Source organism: Tripterygium wilfordii, chromosome 4 (assembly GCF_013401445.1).
Source record: "Tripterygium wilfordii isolate XIE 37 chromosome 4, ASM1340144v1, whole genome shotgun sequence".
NCBI lineage: Eukaryota > Viridiplantae > Streptophyta > Magnoliopsida > Celastrales > Celastraceae > Tripterygium > Tripterygium wilfordii.
The window spans coordinates 7,443,047-7,465,298 of NC_052235.1; the positions used below are offsets into that span (position 1 = coordinate 7,443,047).

Here is a 22,252-nt window from a genome sequence, read left to right on the forward strand (position 1 = left end):
GTATTAGTTGATTGAATAAGATAATTAAATTTAATTGATTTACACAAGTCAATAAATCTTTCGAATGCAATTGGGGAAGATTTTGATTACTTCAATTGCAAGTAAATTTTTTATCACTGAACCTCCCCCGAATCCATTCTAACTATATTACAATTTTCTAATACATTTGTTTCATTACCCCATTACCATGACCGATCGATATTAAATATGAACCAAATGACGTAATGCATACGTTATGATTCTGATTACACAGCAAATACACGACACGTACCAGATCGGCTTTATCTCGTGTGAATAAAACTTCTTACGTTCAGATATCCTTGAGAAAAATAAGAACCGTTCTTTCTTGGTTGATTGACTGCCGTGAAAAAGGAAAATTTTAAGGTTGAAGATGTTGAGTCTGGAGGATTTTGACGGGAGAGAGGTGAAGGAAGACCAGAGTTCCTTTAACGTCTTGTTAGAGGTTGCAGAAGTTGCAACTGAGAAATTTGAGAGAGAGAAGGGACTGGAGAAGGAGAAACTCCTCAAGAGGTCGGTTGTGGTGGATGAAGATGAGAGGAATACCATGAAGATGAGCTTCAAAGCTGTTGAAAGGGAAGAACATGTTTTGAACTTCAAGAAGCAGAAGATGAGCTTAGGGTTTGATCCAACACCTAATACGCTCATGAAAGAGTGTCTAGTTGGGGAAAAGTCCTCGAGGAAGGAAAGTGCGTACCCAGAATTTGACAAGGCAAAGCATGAGAGACCAATGAGAAAAAAGCTCCTCAAGAGGCCTATAGACAGTGAAAGCTTATTGATCGATGAAGAGAAGAAAGGCATGAAAACAAGTTTTGAAGCTATTGGCAGTGAAAGCTTATCGATTGATGAAGAGAAGAAAGGCATGAAAACAAGTTTTGAAGCTATTGACAGTGAAAGCTTATCGATTGATGAAGAGAAGAAAGGCATGAAAACGAGTTTTGAAGTTGTTGACAATGAAAGCTTATTGATTGATGAAGAGAAGAAAGGCATGAAAACAAGTTTTGAAGCTGTTGACAGTGTAGAAGATGTTATGAAATTCAAGACAAATAAGAGTTTGAAATCTGATACAGTTGAACCTGATTTGCCTCAAGAATTTAGGCAGCGAATAATGGAGTTGGGAGGCACTGATATAGTGTTGGTACTTCAAAAGAAGCTCTTCAAGGCTGACGTAAACGAGATTCAAACTCGTTTCTCAATTCCGCAGAACCAAGTCAAGAATGAGTTTCTTACAGAGGTTGAAGTGAGCAGAATTCACACACGTGATGGCAAGAAATTGATGGCTATAGAAGTACTAATGATTCAACCAGATCTTCAAGAGAGCACACTCAAATTTAAAATATGGGATATGAAGAAGGTATCAGGAAGGACCAACTCATCTTATGTCCTAGTAGGCGGCTGGTACCCAATTGCAGAGAGAAATCACTTGAAGGTAAATGATCTTGTTCAATTATGGTCATTCCGAAGATGCGCAGAACTCTGTTTTGCTCTTGTGGTTGTGCAAAGAGCACGAGTTGAAGACGGAAACACCAACAGCAATGCAGGTGGTGCAAGGGACTCTGCTGGTCATGCTATTTAATATGCTAATGCGGGTATTAGTATCCAGGTAACACACGAACACAGATAGGCCTTTCAAGTATGAAATTTGTAGAGATATCTAGGTTTTCCTGAAAGCGTGTTCTGAAAAAGGGGAAGTTTTTCTGAGCTCATATATTTTATGATCGGTCAGCAACTCAGCATTTGAGTTAGATTTGCAATTTGTACTTGTTGCTTTTTTGGAGTTAAGCTTAGGATTATGTCAAGACATGCTATACTGCATTTATATCAAGCAAATACTTGGCATAACAATGTTTCTTTTTTTGGGTTTTTGGCCTCAAGACTAGACTAACTATGTTAATTCATGTGGCCTAGATCATTCCTAGATGACCAGAGTGACATTCTTTTCGTTGTTTTTGCCAATCATTGATTAGGGCAAGTCAAATACTAACTTTTGGTTGATGAAGTTGTACTGTTCTAGCATTTCCTGAGTCACTTTTCAGCGTTTTTTGAACCCATATTGAAGAAACATCTGTATCTGTCTGTCTTTTGCACTTAATGGAAATAAACCACTCATAATTCCCATCATTTTTCCATGCAGGACTTTTGGCTTGGCTGGGTAAAAATCGAAATTGTTGGAGCATACTGCTGACAAGCATTGTGTATTACATGTTCTGTCTCGTTTATTTCAACCCGCTGGGTTGGTAATACTTAGCTATGTACGTTAATAACGGATCCCAAATGTCTACAGATCTGATGGAGAACTTCTAGGGTCCAACAGTCAATGTTTGTACAAACTAGTTACAGTTTTTCCTGAGATAGACTTTCAAAATGTTTTGATTGCTGATGATCTTGCTCTTGTGAAACGCTACAATTTCTCCATGCTTGTTTCATTTGATGTTTTATGTTTCTTGTCTTTGCCGGAAAAATTTTGGTTTAGATCAATATTATGTGCTGCTGGTAAAGAATTGGCAACAAGTTAAGCACCAACTGGTATATCGAATGATCCATTTGTTGAGGCAACTTCAGCAGGTGCTAAGCTATGTTTTTTTTCCTTCTTTTTCATTCTGTTTGAAAATGAAAATGAAAGAAAAGTTTTGGTATATAATGTGTATATTCATAGCAATACCAATACTCTTGTGATTTTCGGGTTTAGCCCAGGACAGTGTTATTCGGGTTTATCTTAGTGTTACCTGGTGTTATTCGGGTACAATCGACAATCTCAGTAAAAGTATCAAACACCTTCAACAACTAATCAATAACCATATAGGAGAATTCAATTACCATGCAAGCCTCTAGAGACCCTTAGGTACACTCAAGGATTCCTACCCAACATGGAAGATTCATCACATGTCTATGAGCAACAAACTCAAGTTTCTAAGGACTTTTGGCCTCAATTCCTTACAAGAAGAAGCATCTGTAGCCGTAATTTTCATCTAAATATTCAGGTAAACGTTTACACGATTTCCTTTAACAATCATCAGTCCTCTAAAGTATCAATGAAATTCAACAACTCATCGACATCCTCAAGCACAAAACTCAACATTCACAAGCCATCCTTCATCATAAGAAAAGGTAGAGTGCTGTGAGCGGCGACACAAAATACCCAATACCAAAAATTCACATACTAGTTGAGCGAAATGGAACCCTTGAAGACCGTTGACTCCCAACATTTCCATCACCCCCATCTTCCACCAAGGGAGCTCCTTTTTGGGAATTCGTGTAGAAATTGACAGACCCATTTCGTAGTGGTGGAGAAGGAAGGACGAGTTTGCCATGGAGAGGATACAGTGTCTCTCCAGTTTAGGATACTCGTGGAATGTACCTCATCTGATTCTGTTGTCACCAAAAAGTGGCCCAAGGTGATGATAATTTGCAGGTGTGCCAAGTATTATAGTTTCCTACACTAATGAACTGAAATGCACCGAATGTAAATAAGACTTCTATCTAGACAATTGAACGAACTATCTTGGGACCTCAATAGTTCTAGGTTCCTCAACTCCATTGAAGTGCGCTTTGTTGAGATTGGAATGAAGAAAAATAGATAGACACCAAGAACAATTTACACAACGATGGTTGACATTGAAACTTGACAAGAAACAAATACAAGAAAATTTGGAATGAACGACATAGCTTGAAATTGACAAGGATTTTGGGATAAACCCAACACGTAAACAAGTCAAAATGTATTTGATTCTCATTCTCTCATTCAGGGGCGGAGGGAGGGGGACTGCACTGGGCTGTAGCTTGGTGCAGATTTTCCTAAAAAAAAATACACTTAAGCATATGATAATATTGTAGCTTTTTCTCTGTTTCCCTCCATGGTGCGCAGCTACCCCTCTCAACTTTGTGTCAATGTTTTAGATTCTATAAAGGGAGCGGTTATTTACACTCGAATTTGGACTCTTTATACACAATTTTTTTTTAAAAAATTAAGTTTACCAATTTATTTTATATGGGATTACCTTAAAACCTATTAACTTTTTGCTACTTCCAAAAACTCTATAAATTCATGGCAGCAAGAAGAAAGAGAGATAGGGACGAAACATGCTATATATGGTTGCCAAATTGACCAAGCAAACAAGCTTGTCCTGTATATTAAACCCATCTCCCTAATTTTGTTTTCAATTGGCAGTAACGCTGGCATATTGTTTTCAATTGGCAGTAACGTTGGCATTGGAGGTGTGCATCGGCTGCGCTGACTCTACCGCTGCTGAAATTCAGGCAATACCAATAGCTCTCCAACTCTGTGTCGATTTCAACTCAAATGAAGCTTGTAGTTTCCTAGTGGAGTCGGACTCTTTAAACGCCATCACCTGGATCTCAAAGAAGTCTTTTTATCCCTTGACGATTAGACCAGGATTTATGATAAGAACCAGGCCAAGTGCACTCCCATACACACACCCAACAGGTTCATACATTCCTTAACCAATCACTCAAGCCCAACCACTACCCACATATGGGCTGGTTGTAACCAACAAGCTCAATAGGTCACTACCTAGAAAACGAACCAGGCCAAGTGCGCCATCACCTGGATCTCAAAGAAGTCTTTTTATCCCTTGAAGATTAGACCAGGATTTATGATAAGAACCAGGCCAAGTGCGCTCCCATACACACACCCAACAGGTTCATACATTCCTTAACCAATCACACAAGCCCAACCACTACCCACATATGGGCTGGTTGTAACCAACAAACTCAATAGGTCACTACCTAGAAAACGAACCAGGCCAAGTGCGCGTCCATACACACACCCAACAGGCCCATACATTCCTTAAACAACCACACAAGCCCAACCACTACCCACATATGGGCTGGTTGTAACCAACAAGCCCAATAGGCCACTACCTAGAAAACTTGTTTGCTGATTAAAGAAGGTATTTGCCCTCTTTATAAATAGATCACAACTCCCATATCTAAGCAATGTGGGATATTCGTATCAATTTACATGCCATCTTCAATCTGCAAAATCACGTTACCTGTCTCCTTTCAGCATGTTTTGAGAGAGGCAAACAATGTGGTTGATTCCTTGGATAAAAAGGTTGTTGACATGCCTATAATGCTTGTTTCCTGGTTAGATATGTAGCCTAGCTGCGTTCGTCCTTCTCCTTAATCTGTTCACTTTCCTTTCTAATAAAAGTCTGCGTCTTTTATCAAAAACAATAATAGAGATGAGACTAACCCAAATTCTGTTGTGTGTTTGATTTGATGATCAATTATTTTATACTCAAAACATGTCCAGTTTGAATTTTTTCGGAACTGCTAATCTTTCTAAAATGTGAATGAGGTTATGTAATTGTAATTAATATGTAGTAAAGGTAATTTGGGAAATTGAATGTGTGTATTGAGAAAAAAAATTGGGTGTATTAAACAAGTGTGTGTACAGAGTCCAAGTTCATGTGTAAATAACGACTCCCTTCTATAGAACTTCTTGATGTGGGCTCGTTGGTTTTTGCCCTAGTTCTCTTTGGGCTTTCTCATATCTCATAATTTTCTTCTCCATCTCTCCGAATCCTTTCTTCTTCCTCATCTTCTTTCTGATCTTCTTCTTCATGATCCGACCTGCAAACCAAACACAATATCACTTTATTCATACTTTCAGAGTGTTAGTCTTCTAGAATAAAATAAGAGGTGCAATGTAATAAATAAACCTAAAAAAATTTTCTACCCCGCCAAGTTTTCTCGCCCGGCTTAAAAATATATGTTTTTAATATTAGTCCCTCCAACGTCATATTCTAGCTCCGCCCTACTCTCATTTGCCTCTCACTCAGACTCTCCCCACCTTAGCGTCTCTCACGTTCATAGATTAATTGTAGAATCATAGTCAGTCAGATGCTCTCTCAGAGTCTCCCGAGAAATCGTAGTCGCTCACTGTTTCTCACATCCCTGGAGAAGTATAAAGAAGCCCAAAAGCAAGTGCCAGCTTCTCATTGTGACTTCCCAGTGCGCCTTCTTTCTCTTCTTCTTCAATATTATGAAGTACCCATTAACCTTGCTTAAGATTGACTCAAGAAATGCTAGAACAGTGGAACTTCATCAACCAAAATTAATATGCTTGATAATCAATGATTAGGGCAAAAAGACGAGTTTTTCCCTAAGCTATGATTGGCAAAAACAGCAAAACTTAACTCCAAATAAAGCCACAAATACAAATTGCAAATCTAACTCAAATGCCGAGTTGCTGACTGATCATAATAGATGTGAACTCACGAACGCTTCCTCTTTTGCAGAACATGCATTCAGAAAAACCTGCATATCTCTAAAAATTTCTTACTTGGAAAGCTCATCTATTTTCATGAGTTACCTGGATACTAATCCCTGCATGAACATAATTAAATAACACGACCAGCATAATCACTTTATCCCAAGAGGGAAATGTATACATCATGAGAACATATAGTTGCAGATGCATAGAGTCATACAGATATATATTAATAATCTATGACATGTATGCATGAACGAAGACAAGAATATAGTCCATTTGAGTAACTGCAATCCTCTTATATATTAATCTCAAATAAAAAACTGCATGATATGTCAGTCATCTAAATGCACGCCTCATAATACAGAGACAAGAAATAATTTTCAAGGCCTCTCTTTGACTCGGTTAACTCAGATTATATTAATTTACATTCAAACGGATAATTCTAATGAAACTACACACTGAAAATCATTCAGATAATTCTAGTGGTCTTCTAACTTGTGCTTGCACCATCTGCATTGCTGCTGTTGTTTCCATCTTCAACTTGTGCTCTTTGCACAACCACAAGAGCAAAACAGAGTTCTGAGCCTCTTCAAAATGCCCATAATTGAACAAGATCATTTACCTTCAAGTCATTTCTCTTTGCAATTGGATACCAGCCGCCTACTAGGACATAAGGTGAGTTGCTGCTTCCTGATACCTTCTTCATATCCCATATTTTGAGATTCAGCCTACTCTCTTGAAGATCTGGTTCGATCAGTAGTACTTCTATAGTCATCCATTTCTTGGCATCATGTTTATGTATTCTCATCTCTTGATCTGTTATGAGAAACATATTCTTGACTTGGTTCTTTGAAATTGAGAAACGAGTTTGATCCTTGCTTACGTCAGCCTTGAAGAGCTCCTTTTGAAGTACCAACACTATATCAATGCCTTCCAACTCCATTATTCGCTGCCTGAATTCTTGAGGCAAATCAGGTTCAGCCATATCAGATTTCAAACTCTTATTTTTTTCGAATTGCAGAACATTTTCCACACTGTCAATAACGTTAAAACATCTTTACACGCCTCTCTCTCTTCATCATTCAATAAGCTTTCACTATCTATAGGTCTCTTGAGGGCTTTTCTCTCATTAGTCTCTCTTGCTTTACCCTGTCAAATTGTATACCCAGAATTTGACATGGCAAAGCAAGAGAGACTAATGAGAGAAAAGCTCCCCAGGAAGCCTGTGGAGAGAGAAAGCTTATTGAACGATGAAGAGAGGAAAGGCATGAAAAGATGTTTTGGAGCTGTTGACAGTAGTGGGAAACCATATATTGAATTTAAAGGTTTTGGTTCCATCACCACATATTGAATCCATTGGAATCTCCGGTAGTGGGAAACCAGTCAACTATCACAATACTGTAACTTCTAGTTCTTCATGCCCATCTGAGTTTGTTGGATCAACTCGAAGTGTTGGAGACCTTCTTGTCCCAGATTTTGCTCCCTTCTAGTTCAAGATGCGTATCTATGCATTCAGATATGTTTGCAAGGAATAACTTGGCTGGGTATATGAGTTCGCAAGAGAAGGAACTTCATTCTTAAATTATACTTCCATGCATGCATATTCCACTGCCATCAGAGGTAAATCACTGTTAACCAACCGTGTAATATCAATATGATTAATTCTAGAATATTGATGTGGGTAACCTACATTTTCTTCTTTGAAGATTAACTGTTCACTTTTTTCCTTATGATGCTGACAGGCATTCCTGTTTCTGCGCATATGAAATTGTAACTGTCGATATTAGCCTAATGCCCAACTAATGAAATTTTTGGCAAAAAAATCAGCTGTCAAATCCCGCAGATCACTTTTTTATAACACTACAGAAAGAGGAAGATAAACAGAGAATTTGTTGCAGAATTCATGCACTCATACCAAGCAAAATTGATTGACATGCAACAAAAAAAGGAAGACAAACATCAGTTGATTTTAGAGCTTACCATGGGGGGAGAAAGAGATGCAAAAGCTTCTGCGATTTTAAATTTCATATAAGCCGGTGATGTATCTGCAATTGAAAGCCCGAAAGAAAACAAATGAGAAGTTCCCGCTCAATTTTATCTTGCACAACATGCCGCGGCACTGGATACCATGCTCTAGTTCAGGTTTTCAAGTTCCCGGCACAGAGAGGCCGGTCATGCCAGCACTTGAGGTATGTCTGTAGCTATATACATGCTCTAGTTCAGGTTTTCAACTTCCCGGCACAGGGAAGACAGCTGACACTCAAAGTAGTCTGCTAGCCTTTCTCTCGAAGATCAACGTCCACAATTAGATGCAGTTTTTAACTATTGTCTTCCCCTCGTTTTCTCCTTTTGAAACTACACATGGCAGAAGAGAATAATCACAATTGAAACCCTAATGTCAACAAATACAGAAAATCCGAATTAGAGCAATAAGAGATTTACCATTGCTATGAGAAACAAAAGAGAGATTCGGGAACAGCTTTCATGTGAAGAACCAGTAATAAAAATTTAAAAGAACACAGAAGCTTAATCAAACTTTTTTTACTAAACATAATATTCCTAGGTTTTAGGTGTTAATCAAACTGTTTTTTATAACTAAGCTTTTTGGGGGCTGGGGAGGTACTTAAACCTTTGTCACTGACTATTTCAATGAACATATTTGTCACCAATTTTACACTACCAACACAATTACACGCCGGAAATCAAATATAAAGTTCAGAGAAGGAAAAGTGAATAAAAAAAGTTAGAATCACCTTTTAGATGACGCAAAGTTCGGAGGATCTCCTTGTCTAGGCCAAACTTGAGGCAGAGATGCATCCTTATGAGTAATGTACCCAGAGAGGAAATAGCTTGAAGAGCAGACAACTTGAATGGAATTATCTCGCACTATGACTGCTTTCTCCATGGCTGACCGTCCAATGGAATGACAAGCAACATAAAAATGATCAGCTCCCCCAGTTCGGTTCCAGTAAGGGTACTTCTGACTAATGTTGAAGATATAATCTCTTATAAAATCTTGGATGCCTCCTACTCCAATTCTTGGGTCATGCCGCAACCTTGCAATCGAGAAACGCCGAAAGAAAAGATCTGCCCTTTCTGGATCCTTTGTGATAAAGTGACTTTTCATAAGGACTTTTTTGAAGTAACTTTCACTGGCATAATTACCCCCAGGTTCAAAATCCACCGGCAAGAGTGCATTTGCAAAGCTATCATTTCTCCTGTGAGGATAAACATATATCTTAAAGCTCCTATTCATTTCTTTATAGTCTTCCAGAAAGATATCTTTGTCATGGAACACCTCGTTGTAACTGACAAATTCTCCTGAACCATAAAAACCAACATTTTCCAGAACCTGTTGCTAAGACATTAAAGTTTAAACATGACTGAAATTTTCTTTACCTGCACTATACCCCAACCTATGCCAAAATCTGGTTAAGAAAGTAGTCTCATATGTCGGGTTGAGTAATAAGATTATGTCTAATCATTTTATTCCAAATCATTAGCAAAGACACATCTATGGACATTCAAACTAAGTAACTAACTATACTGGATTACTAAATTCTTCATACTGTGCACAAAAACATATGACGTTCATGTGAAAGATGAAGAAGTGGTCCGCTTGCTGAATATGCAGAAGGGGTACATCATCCTTGTGTTGCTTGTGAGGAAAGTGGAAAAATATGACAATACATGTAAGCAAAGAGTACTCGACATTTCAACTCTACACAGCACAGACTCATCCTCATTCATGATGCTCATAATGATGATGGCTTAGTTGGTGCACTTCCCGCCTATTTGATAATCAAGATTTTAGAAGGATATTGCTGAATTTCTAAAGATTACACGACAACTAATTGTATGAAAATATCAACTATAGCACAACAGAAGATCCCCTCGAGTACATTTCAACTAAACTTTAACCCCGATTAAAATATGTCTATAAAATACAGGGAATTCGCTAAGCATGAAAAATACTTACAGGCGAAAGGCTCAAAATTGATACATCTCACCACAGTTTCAACTCCAAGGATAACCATTAATGCACAATCCCAGTAAAGGTATCAAACATCATCAACAACTAATCAATAACCATTGCAAGAGAAATCAAAATTCGCCATAATTCGTCAACAACTAATCAATAACCATGCACGCCTCTAGAGACCCTCAGGTACACTCAAGGATTTCTACCCAACATGGAAGATTCATCACGTCTATGAGCAACAAACTCAAGTTTCTAAGGGCTTTTGGCATCAATTCCTTACAAGAAAAGGCATCTACAGCCGTAATTTCTAACTAAATATTCAGGTAAATGTTTAGGGGATTTACTTCAACACTCGTCAGCCCCTAAAGTATCAATGAAATTCAACAACTCATCAACACCCTCTAGCACAAAACTCAACATTGACCAAGCCATAATTCATCATAAGAACAAGTAAATCATCACAAGAACAAGCAAAGTGAGCGGCTACAGAAAATACCCAATACCAAAAGTTCACATACCAGTTGAGTGAAACGGAACCCTTGAAGATCGTTGACTCCCAACATTTCCATCACTCCCATCTTCCACCAAGGGAGCTCCTTTTTGGGAATTCGTGTATAAATTGATAGACCCATTTTGTACCGAAATTGGGATCGATCTTCCATGGGTCGAACGAGCGATCGAAGAGGAATCAAGTGGAGGCTTTAGGTGAATATGGCGATGGTGTTGGTGGTGATAGGTGAAGAGATTAGAAGTAGTGTAAATGTACAAGAGAATGAAGAGAGAGGTTAAGAGAGCCAAAGTTGTGGGTATAAAGAAGAAGGACCGAGACGAGGCCGAGAGTCTCCGGTTATTGTAGTAGTGGAGAAGGAAGGACGAGTTTGCCATGGAGAGAACACAGAGTCTCCAGTTTAGGCTACCCATGGAATGAAAATGTACCACATCTGATTCTCTTTTTTACTTATTTATGATTATATCCTTCAAATTTGCAAGTTTTCTCATTTTTATCCTAGAATTTTGATTTGTCTTGTTTTCTATTCTTAAATTTACAAAATATACCACCATTTTGTCATCAACCCTAATTCATGTTTTGTTTGCTTTGCTAAAGGGGATTGGGGGCTCCAATTCCACTCGGACGGGGTAAGTTGGGTCAGAGCCCAGTCAATAGTCGTAACGGTATTGTTCCTAGTAGGAATCAAACTCATGATCTCCGAAGTTCATATAGTTTTGAATCCAAATAAATTCACCAAATAAACTATCACTCAAATTATTGTAATTATATTACAGTACCATAGGCTAATGGATTACATAACAATACACTAATTAATTGGATGATTCAATTACAATGTAATAATTTATTTAGCCAATTAGTTATAAAATTGAGTAATCACATCATAATACCACTGATCACTTTGTTACACTATGTAGGGGATTTTGATTAAATTAGATAAATTGCATTAGTGAAATAATCGCAAGATTGTTCTAGCTAATAGATTATAAGATTAACTGACTACATTATAATACTACCACTCAAATAATTGATTAAATCATATATAACTATTTATATATTATAACTATATTACAATTAGCTTAATACATTAGCAAAATAGCACTAGTCAATAAATTAATATTAGTAAATAGTGACACTATAATTATAATTATATTATATAATAATAATTTATATATTCACTAATGCAAAAATATATATATTCACTAATTAGTTAACCTATTAAAAATACACCAATAATGATAATATTGAGTAATTACTAATTAAAAGAAAACTACTATTTTATTTTCTTTAAAGGCGTGCTTGTGTGTTTTCCTTGATCACCACGTTGAAACCATTCACTCGATCAAATTTCATGCAATTATGATAATGTAAAATTTTCAATCCCACTAGTCGATTTTTTTTTTTGTAAATACCATGTCACTGAACCTACATCATATAATACTAATATTTTGATCGTATAATGTTACAATTTCATAGTATATGCAATTAAGAAAGTAAGTCAAAATATTTCATTGTATATGTTACTGTATCAAAACAGTAACATTGAAACAATGACATTATAACCGTACAATCTTAGATTTGAATAAAGATTACATCTCAGATCTAAGAATATGAAGACGAAAAATAATAAAAAGAAAAAGAAAAAGAAAATGAAGAAGATAATGGTGGAGGTGCGACGATGACAGTGGTAGAGATGGAGACGGATGGTGGCAATGGTGGATATTAGGGTTGTCAAAAAAAGCTAAGAAAACCGAACCGCCCCCTCAAACCGACCATTTGATCGGTTTAACTATTTTTCTTTTTCAAAAACCAATCGATTGGTTTTTTTCAAATAAAAAACCAAAATAATTGGTCGGTTTTGAATATTTTTATAAAATCGACCGACTGTCATAATGAATATTATAATATATATTTATATATACTATATTGTATATAATGATTAGTCATTATTTTTAATTTATATATATTTATATACAATATATAGTATATAATGATTAGTCATTAGTATTTAGTTTACTACTTATCACTTAACAGGCACGAACTTTGAGATTTATATTAATATACTTAGATAATAAGTATATATTAATATTATATATATATATATATATTAGATATATAACTCTGCAATTTGGACCATTAATTATTTGATATTAATACGGGAATGGGATATTGAATAGAATGTTGCGATTTCAATAATCTTATTCGGGTATTGATTACGGATTTTTTAATGGATCTACTTATTCTAAATTTCTTTTTGAATTGAGGTATTAACCGAAAAACCGACCAAAGTGGAATGGTCAGTTATAACCTCATTGTTACGAAAACCAATCGGTCATTGGTTTTCACTAATGAAAAAACCGAACTTTCGGTCCGGGGATGAACATACCAAATAACCGACCGATTGACAACCCTAGATATAGAGGGTAGGTGTCTTAGATCTAGGAATTTCTTAGATCTACGTCTATTGAAGAAGAAAGGCAAATATGAGATTATGCAATTATTAGAACAATTTTCCTTCTTAATTCTCACTTTACATTGGAGTGACTATAATACCCTATTACCCTCATTATTTCTCCACCTTTTTAGTTTGGATTAGTTAATAATTTAATTTTTTAAATTATTCTTTAAATAAAAATTATTCGAAAAGTAATTGTTGGTAGTATATTTATTTTAATTTTTTATTAGTTTTATAAATTATTTGTTATTTATTTTACTATTTATTTACAATTTGTTACAACTTAAATGTATAATACATTTCCACGTAATTTACACAGCAATTTTAACAGCATATATGCTACATGTTACTAGCAAAATTACAACGAAACACCTATCAATATTTCAATAATCATATTTGTTATCATTTTTTATCAGCATATATTGTCTACCATATATGCTACAATATGTCAAACAAAGTCAAAATATGCGGTCAAATACAGAAGATACTAGAACAAAGTCATTAAAAAGAAGAAATTATCATGATACTCTAAAAAAAATATAGAGTCCAAGAACAGAGCGAAGTAAAATATCATTTTCAAAGAAAGCTAAAATAAAATATAAACACACTAATTCATAATTTCAAAATCCAATAAAAAATGAAAAACGAAAACTAATGTTATTTACACAAAGTTAGTTAGTACAATAATCATGCCAAAAGAGGACTTCGTCTTCCTCCTGAAGGCCAACCACCACGGCGGCACGGCCTCTTGGCCATCGTAGAGATGACAGATCCACGAATGAGTTTGTCCTTGTAGAGTTCCAGAGGGATTTGATCTACAACTTGAATGGAAATTTCTAAAACCCAAGAACACCACAGCCGGCATATTAATCGAGAGGAAATTTCTAAGGGCTTGGAAAGAACACCTCCCAACCCTTGATCGTTTTAGGTATTCGGGACTGTTGGGACAAAACCTCTTTATAAGATTATATATAAAAATCCCAACGCGTCCCAACACTTTTCAACCCCTCCCAAACCAACATCCCCAACCCTCCAAACGGATAAGCCCTAAAACTTGTGAGAAGGAGGCGGTGGATTTTGACTTTTGAATGAGGAGAGGAAAAAGATAAAGAAAGAAGATAAAAGTTAAATTTTTTTAATTGCAATTTCGGATAAAAAATGAGTTTTTTGAAACCATCAGATTAATCTGATGGCTTAGAGTCTCCATTGGCTCCCACAAGACCATTCTAGGAGCATCCATACTTGTGCTCATACTCCAAATACCTTAATTTTTGGGCAACTATCAATTTAACAAGTGCTATATTCTAATACACCCACAATGAACACACTTGAGGCAACACTCCATATTCATTTTCTTCCTCTTGTCTCTCTTCCTTTCCATCATCTCTCTCTTACTTTCCATCATCTCTCTCTTCCTTTTCAACATGTGGCATTATTTGATTGATTGTGTTTATCACTATTCATCCATTTAGACATACACCAAACATGAAGTGTGAGTTCAATTTCTACATGTCTTGTAGTGTCAAATGTTACTCATTGTGAACAACTAACACTACATTTTACCATAAAATGTTGTTTGGAGCACTCTAAACACCACTCACTGTGGATGCTCTAACTATATTACAATTTTCTAATACATTTGTTTCGTTATCATAATTACACAAGTCAATAAATTATAATATTAATTTATTACGTTATAATAGCCCCATTATATTAGTTTATTAAATAAGTTAAGATTGATTTACACAAGTCAATAACTCTTACGAACGCGAACGTAGTCGGGGATGAGTTTGATTACTTCAACACTAGACCTCCCCCGGATCCATTCTAACTATATTATAATTTTCTAATACATTTGTTTCGTTATCATAATTACACACAAGTCAATAAATTATAATATTAGTTTATTACATTATAATACCACCACTGTATTAGTTGATTAAATAAGATAATTAAATTTAATTGATTTACACAAGTCAATAAATCTTTCGAATGCAATTGGGGAAGATTTTGATTACTTCAATTGCAAGTAAATTTTTTATCACTGAACCTCCCCCGAATCCATTCTAACTATATTAAAATTTTCTAATACATTTGTTTCATTATCCCATTACCATGACCGATCGATATTAAATATGAACCAAATGACGTAATGCATACGTTATGATTCTGATTACACAGCAAATACACGACACGTACCAGATCAGCTTTATCTGGTGTGAATAAAATTTCTTACGTTCAGATATCCTTGAGAAAAATAAGAACCATTCTTTCTTGGTTGATTGACTGCCGTGAAAAAGGAAAATTTTAAGGTTGAAGATGTTGAGTCTGGAGGATTTTGACGGGAGAGAGGTGAAGGAAGACCAGAGTTCCTTTAACGTCTTGTTAGAGGTTGTAGAAGTTGCAACTGAGAAATTTGAGAGAGAGAATGGATTGGAGAAGGAGAAACTCCTCAAGAGGTCGGTTGTGGTGGATGAAGATGAGAGGAATACCATGAAGATGAGCTTTAAAGCTGTTGAAAGGGAAGAACATGTTTTGAACTTCAAGAAGCAGAAGATGAGCTTAGGGTTTGATCCAACACCTAATACGCTCATGAAAGAGTGTCTAGTTGGGGAAAAGTCCTCGAGGAAGGAAAGTGCATACCCAGAATTTGACAAGGCAAAGCATGAGAGACCAATGAGAAAAAAGCACCTCAAGAGGCCTATAGATAGTGAAAGCTTATTGATCGATGAAGAGAAGAAAGGCATGAAAACAAGTTTTGAAGCTATTGGCAGTGAAAGCTTATCGATTGATGAAGAGAAGAAAGGCATGAAAACAAGTTTTGAAGCTATTGACAGTGAAAGCTTATCGATTGATGAAGAGAAGAAAGGCATGAAAACGAGTTTTGAAGTTGTTGACAATGAAAGCTTATTGATTGATGAAGAGAAGAAAGGCATGAAAACAAGTTTTGAAGCTATTGACAGTGTAGAAGATGTTATGAAATTCAAGACAAATAAGAGTTTGAAATCTGATACAGTTGAACCTGATTTGCCTCAAGAATTTAGGCAGCGAATAATGGAGTTGGGAGGCACTGATATAGTGTTGGTACTTCAAAAGAAGCTCTTCAAGGCTGACGTAAACGAGATTCAAACTCGTTTCTCAATTCCGCAGAACCAAGTCAAGAATGAGTTTCTTACAGAGGTTGAAGTGAGCAGAATTCACACACGTGATGGCAAGAAATTGATGGCTATAGAAGTACTAATGATTCAACCAGATCTTCAAGAGAGCACACTCAAATTTAAAATATGGGATATGAAGAAGGTATCAGGAAGGACCAACTCATCTTATGTCCTAGTAGGCGGCTGGTACCCAATTGCAGAGAGAAATCACTTGAAGGTAAATGATCTTGTTCAATTATGGTCATTCCGAAGATGCGCAGAACTCTGTTTTGCTCTTGTGGTTGTGCAAAGAGCACGAGTTAAAGACGGAAACACCAACAGCAATGCAGGTGATGCAAGAGACTCTGCTGGTCATGCTATTTAATATGCTAATGCGGGTATTAGTATCCAGGTAACACACGAACACAGATAAGCCTTTCAAGTATGAAATTTGTAGAGATGTCTAGGTTTTCCTGAAAGCGTGTTCTGAAAAAGGGGAAGTTTTTCTGAGCTCATATATTTTATGATCGGTCAGCAACTCGGCATTTGAGTTAGATTTGCAATTTGTATTTGTTGCTTTTTTGGAGTTAAGCTTAGGATTATGTCAAGACATGCTATACTGCATTTATATCAAGCAATTCATGTGGCCTAGATCATTCCTAGATGACCAGAGTGACATTCTTTTCGTTGTTTTTGCCAATCATTGATTAGGGCAAGTCAAATACTAACTTTTGGTTGATGAAGTTGTACTGTTCTAGCATTTCCTGAGTCACTTTTCAGTGTTTTTTGAACCCATATTGAAGAAACATCTGTATCTGTCTGTCTTTTGCACTTAATGGAAATAAACCACTCAAAATTCCCATCATTTTTCCATGCAGGACTTTTGGCTTGGCTGGGTAAAAATCGAAATTGTTGGAGCATACTGCTGACAAGCATTGTGTATTACATGTTCTGTCTCGTTTATTTCAACCCGCTGGGTTGGTAATACTTAGCTATGTACGTTAATAACGGATCCCAATTGTCTACAGATCTGATGGAGAACTTCTAGGGTCCAACAGTCAATGTTTGTACAAACTAGTTACAGTTTTTCCTGAGATAGACTTTCAAAATGTTTTGATTGCTGATGATCTTACTCTTGTGAAACGCTACAATTTCTCCATGCTTGTTTCATTTGATGTTTTATGTTTCTTGTCTTTGCCGGAAAAATTTTGGTTTAGATCAATATTATGTGCTGCTGGTAAAGAATTGGCAACAAGTTAAGCACCAACTGGTATATCGAATGATCCATTTGTTGAGGCAACTTCAGCAGGTGCTAAGCTATGTTTGTTTTCCTTCTTTTTCATTCTGTTTGAAAATGAAAATGAAAATGAAAGAAAAGTTTTGGTATATAATGTGTATATTCATAGCAATACCAATACTCTTGTGGTTTTCGGGTTTAGCCCAGGACAGTGTTATTCGGGTTTATCTTTGTGTTGCCTGGTGTTATTCGGGTACAATCGACAATCTCAGTAAAAGTATCAAACACCTTCAACAACTAATCAATAACCATATAGGAGAATTCAATTACCATGCAAGCCTCTAGAGACCCTTAGGTACACTCAAGGATTCCTACCCAACATGGAAGATTCATCACATGTCTATGAGCAACAAACTCAATTTTCTAAGGACTTTTGGCCTCAATTCCTTACAAGAAGAAGCATCTGTAGTCGTAATTTTCATCTAAATATTCAGGTAAACGTTTACACGATTTCCTTTAACAATCATCAGTCCTCTAAAGTATCAATGAAATTCAACAACTCATCGACATCCTTAAGCACAAAACTCAACATTCACAAGGCATCCTTCATCATAAGAAAAGGTAGAGTGCTGTGAGCGGCGACACAAAATACCCAATACCAAAAATTCACATACTAGTTGAGCGAAACGGAACCCTTGAAGACCGTTGACTCCCAACATTTCCATCACCCCCATCTTCCACCAAGGGAGCTCCTTTTTGGGAATTCGTGTAGAAATTGACAGACCCATTTCGTAGTGGTGGAGAAGGAAGGACGAGTTTGCCATGGAGAGGATACAGTGTCTCTCCAGTTTAGGATACTCATGGAATGTACCTCATCTGATTCTGTTGTCACCAAAAAGTGGCCCAAGGTGATGATAATTTGCAAGTGTGTCATGGATTATAGTTTCCTACACTAATGAACTGAAATGCACCGAATGTAAATAAGACTTCTATCTAGACAATTGAACGAACTATCTTGGGACCTCAATAGTTCTAGGTTCCTCAACTCCACTGAAGTGCGCTTTGTTGAGATTGGAATGAAGAAAAATAGATAGACACCAAGAACAATTTACACAACGATGGTTGGCATTGAAACTTGACAAGAAACAAATACAAGAAAATTTGGAATGAACGACATAGCTTGAAATTGACAAGGATTTTGGGATAAACCCAACACGTAAACAAGTCAAAATGTATTTGATTCTCATTCTCTCATTCAGGGGCGGAGGGAGGGGGACTGCACTGGGCTGTAGCTTGGTGCAGATTTTCCTAAAAAAAATACACTTAAGCATATGATAATATTGTAGCTTTTTCTCTGTTTCCCTCCATGGTGCGCAGCTACCCCTCTCAACTTTGTGTCAATGTTTTAGATTCTATAAAGGGAGCGGTTATTTACACTTGAATTTGGACTCTTTATACACAATTTTTTTTAAAAAAATTAAGTTTACCAATTTATTTTATATGGAATTACTGTAACACCTACCTCCCGTATTACTCTTAATACATTTAATAAATCATATTAAATGACTAATCTCGGCAAAACTTCCTTGATAAGTGACATAACTCACCTGCTATATTGAACATTAGCCTTTGGTTACTATCAATATATCTTTAGTGCATTAACCATTCATATAACATCCATAATTACAAACCTTTCTTTATGTTTAGTACAAACCATTCTATTTATAATTCAAAGATAGTAAAACAGAATATATACATCCTAATGGCTTCAAGTGGACAACCAGTCAACGGTGCTCCTTGACCTCTAACGAGACGAACCAACTTGTATAACTATGTATCTGAAAGTAGATTTACAAATAAAACGAAAACGCGTGAGCTTACAAGCCCAATGAGAGATATTGTTTTAAAATAAACTTTGTAAGAATGCCAATTAATATAACTACAAGTTAATAAACTTTCCGTACCACCATTTCAAATAAACATCATTTAGCCATGGACAGCTTATATAAATCTCTCGCATCTGGGTTGACGGATCAGAAACCAGAGCGATAACCATTCCATAAATCTCGTCATACGCGCGTAGACAACATAAACACTCACTGCACGCCCCAAAGGCTATATGCACAGTAAATGCGGTCCCAAAGACCTCTGTATTCTATACTCTCTCCGTCATAAAATGCCATACATGAATATAAATGTCACATAGGCCAAAACATTTCATATGAAATCATACCATAAATTAGGTAATAGCCATGAACTTCCATTCAGTGAAAAATAAGAGTTTAAGTATCACTCACAACAAGCTAACCACGCTTAGTTCCGCTAAATTCTGTCCTGGCGTTTACTTGATAACCGTTCCTCTCCTGAAAACCCAAAACATGAAGAACTTTTAAATTTATACATTACTACACATTGAACACATTACTAAGTTGATACAGTGACTTAGTGCAACTTCTAGTCTTGACACAAAGGCTCTGCCTCCATATTTGGATTTAGCATACCCAAGAGATGATCTCGATGGAGTTCTTAATTTAGTATAACACACTTGGTACTTTACATATATAAATCAATACCCACCTCTAGGTTTTCCAGAAATCAAACCTATATTCGACTAAACAAATTATGGATCTTGGTGGAGTTGTGGTAAAACCCAAACCTTTTAATAGTTGTAGTGTCTCTTTGCTTGCTTTGCACTGCCTCAACTCCTTCCAAAGGACCTCCTCTGTATCTTGCGGTTCACTAACCTCTCTGTTTTTCGTTCAAACTAGCCACAATAACAAAAAGATCTATTGCCTTGATAATTTCCAAGAGAGAGGCGGTGCTTTTTACTCCTACTTTACACAACTTTAATCAGTGAAATTACAATACTATCCTCTCTTACTTTCTTTAATTACACATATTACATCTTAATAAACCTTAAGCTAGAATCTGCGTGTTACAATTACCTTAAAACCTATTAACTTTTTGCTACTTCCAAAAACTCTGTAAATTCATGACAGCAAGAAGAAAGAGAGATAGGGACGAAACATGCTATATATGGTTGCCAAATTGACCAAGCAAACAAGCTTGTCCTGTATATTAAACCCATCTCCCTAATTTTGTTTTCAATTGGCAGTAACGCTGGCATTGGAGGTGTGCATCGGCTGCGCTGACTCTACCGCTGTTGAACTTCAGGCAATACCAATAGCTCTCCAACTCTGTGTCGATTTCACCTCAAATGAAGCTTGTCGTTTCCTAGTGGAGTCGGACTCTTTAAACGCCGTCACCTAGATCTCAAAGAAGTCTTTTTATCCCGTGACGATTAGACCAGGATTTATGATAAGAACCAGGCCAAGTGCGCTCCCATACACACACCCAACAGGTCCAAATGGCAGAAGAGAATAATCACAATTGAAACCCTAATGTCAACAAATACAGAAAATCCGAATTAGAGCAATAAGAGATTTACCATTGCTATGAGAAACAACTAATTGTATGAAAATATCAACTATAGCACAACAGAAGATCCCCTCGAGTACATTTCAACTAAACTTTAACCCCGATTAAAATATGTCTATAAAATACAAGGAATTCGCTAAGCATGAAAAATACTTACAGGCGAAAGGCTCAAAATTGATACATCTCACCACAGTTCAACTCCAAGGATAACCATTAATGCACAATCCACAATCCCAGTAAAGGTATCAAACATTGTCAACAACTAATCAATAACCATGCACGCCTCTAGAGACCCTCAGGTACACTCAAGGATTCCTACCCAACATGGAAGATTCATCACGTCTATGAGCAACAAACTCAAGTTTCTAAGGGCTTTTGGCATCAATTCCTTACAAGAAAAGGCATCTACAGCCGTAATTTCTAACTAAATATTCAGGTAAATGTTTAGGGGATTTACTTCAACACTCGTCAGCCCCTAAAGTATCAATGAAATTCAACAACTCATCAACACCCTCTAGCACAAAACTCAACATTGACCAAGCCATAATTCATCATAAGAACAAGTAAATCATCACAAGAACAAGCAAAGTGAGCGGCTACAGAAAATACCCAATACCAAAAGTTCACATACCAATTGAGTGAAACGGAACCCTTGAAGATCGTTGACTCCCAACATTTCCATCACTCCCATCTTCCACCAAGGGAGCTCCTTTTTGGGAATTCGTGTATAAATTGATAGACCCATTTTGTACCGAAATTGGGATCGATCTTCCATGGGTCGAACGAGCGATCGAAGAGGAATCAAGTGGAGGCTTTAGGTGAATATGGCGATGGTGTTGGTGGTGATAGGTGAAGAGATTAGAAGTAGTGTAAATGTACAAGAGAATGAAGAGAGAGGTTAAGAGAGCCAAAGTTGTGGGTATAAAGAAGAAGGACCGAGACGAGGCCGAGAGTCTCCGGTTATTGTAGTAATGGAGAAGGAAGGACGAGTTTGCCATGGAGAGAACACAGAGTCTCCAGTTTAGGCTACCCATGGAATGAAAATGTACCACATCTGATTCTCTTTTTTACTTATTTATGATTATATCCTTCAAATTTGCAAGTTTTCTCATTTTTATCCTAGAATTTTGATTTGTCTTGTTTTATATTCTTAAATTTACAAAATATACCACCATTTTGTCATCAACCCTAATTCATGTTTTGTTTGCTTTGCTAAAGGGGATTGGGGGCTCCAATTCC

General features: G+C 36.5%; 4 protein-coding genes and 1 long non-coding RNA gene across 6 annotated transcripts; 2 read left to right on the forward strand and 3 right to left on the reverse strand.

Moving 5' to 3' along the window:
* Positions 1–391: 391 nt before the first annotated feature.
* LOC119996880 (B3 domain-containing protein At5g38490-like) lies at positions 392–2,496 on the forward strand. Its single transcript, XM_038843661.1, has 2 exons — positions 392–1,621; positions 2,153–2,496. The coding sequence occupies exon 1, from the start codon at positions 392–394 to the stop codon at positions 1,592–1,594; it is 1,203 nt and encodes a 400-aa protein (XP_038699589.1). The 3' UTR covers positions 1,595–1,621; positions 2,153–2,496.
* Positions 2,497–6,531: 4,035 nt separating this feature from the next.
* On the reverse strand, positions 6,532–7,569 carry LOC119996139 (B3 domain-containing protein At3g25182-like). The gene has a single exon (XM_038842672.1). The coding sequence runs from the start codon at positions 7,239–7,241 to the stop codon at positions 6,846–6,848; it is 396 nt and encodes a 131-aa protein (XP_038698600.1). The 5' UTR covers positions 7,242–7,569; the 3' UTR covers positions 6,532–6,845.
* An 80-nt stretch (positions 7,570–7,649) lies between these two features.
* LOC119996138 (probable glycosyltransferase At3g07620) lies at positions 7,650–11,137 on the reverse strand. Of its 2 annotated transcripts, XM_038842671.1 has the most exons (5): positions 10,757–11,137; positions 9,010–9,577; positions 8,237–8,611; positions 7,947–8,010; positions 7,650–7,864 (listed from the first exon to the last, which is right to left on the reverse strand). In XM_038842671.1, exons 1-3 carry the CDS (start codon positions 11,121–11,123, stop codon positions 8,575–8,577), a joined length of 972 nt encoding a protein of 323 aa, XP_038698599.1. In that variant the 5' UTR covers positions 11,124–11,137; the 3' UTR covers positions 7,650–7,864; positions 7,947–8,010; positions 8,237–8,574. The 2 variants fall into 2 exon arrangements, with proteins under 2 accessions (XP_038698599.1, XP_038698598.1); XM_038842670.1 differs by having other exon boundaries at positions 7,650–8,010.
* A 5,578-nt stretch (positions 11,138–16,715) lies between these two features.
* On the forward strand, positions 16,716–17,497 carry LOC119995813. The gene is made up of 2 exons (XR_005467730.1): positions 16,716–16,750; positions 17,217–17,497. It is a non-coding gene; the product is annotated as an uncharacterized LOC119995813 (long non-coding RNA).
* Positions 17,498–20,590: 3,093 nt separating this feature from the next.
* On the reverse strand, positions 20,591–22,050 carry LOC119997799. Its single transcript, XM_038844990.1, has 2 exons — positions 21,645–22,050; positions 20,591–20,973 (listed from the first exon to the last, which is right to left on the reverse strand). The coding sequence occupies exons 1-2, from the start codon at positions 22,045–22,047 to the stop codon at positions 20,960–20,962; spliced, it is 417 nt and encodes a 138-aa protein (XP_038700918.1). The 5' UTR covers positions 22,048–22,050; the 3' UTR covers positions 20,591–20,959.
* Between the last annotated feature and the right edge of the window lie 202 nt (positions 22,051–22,252).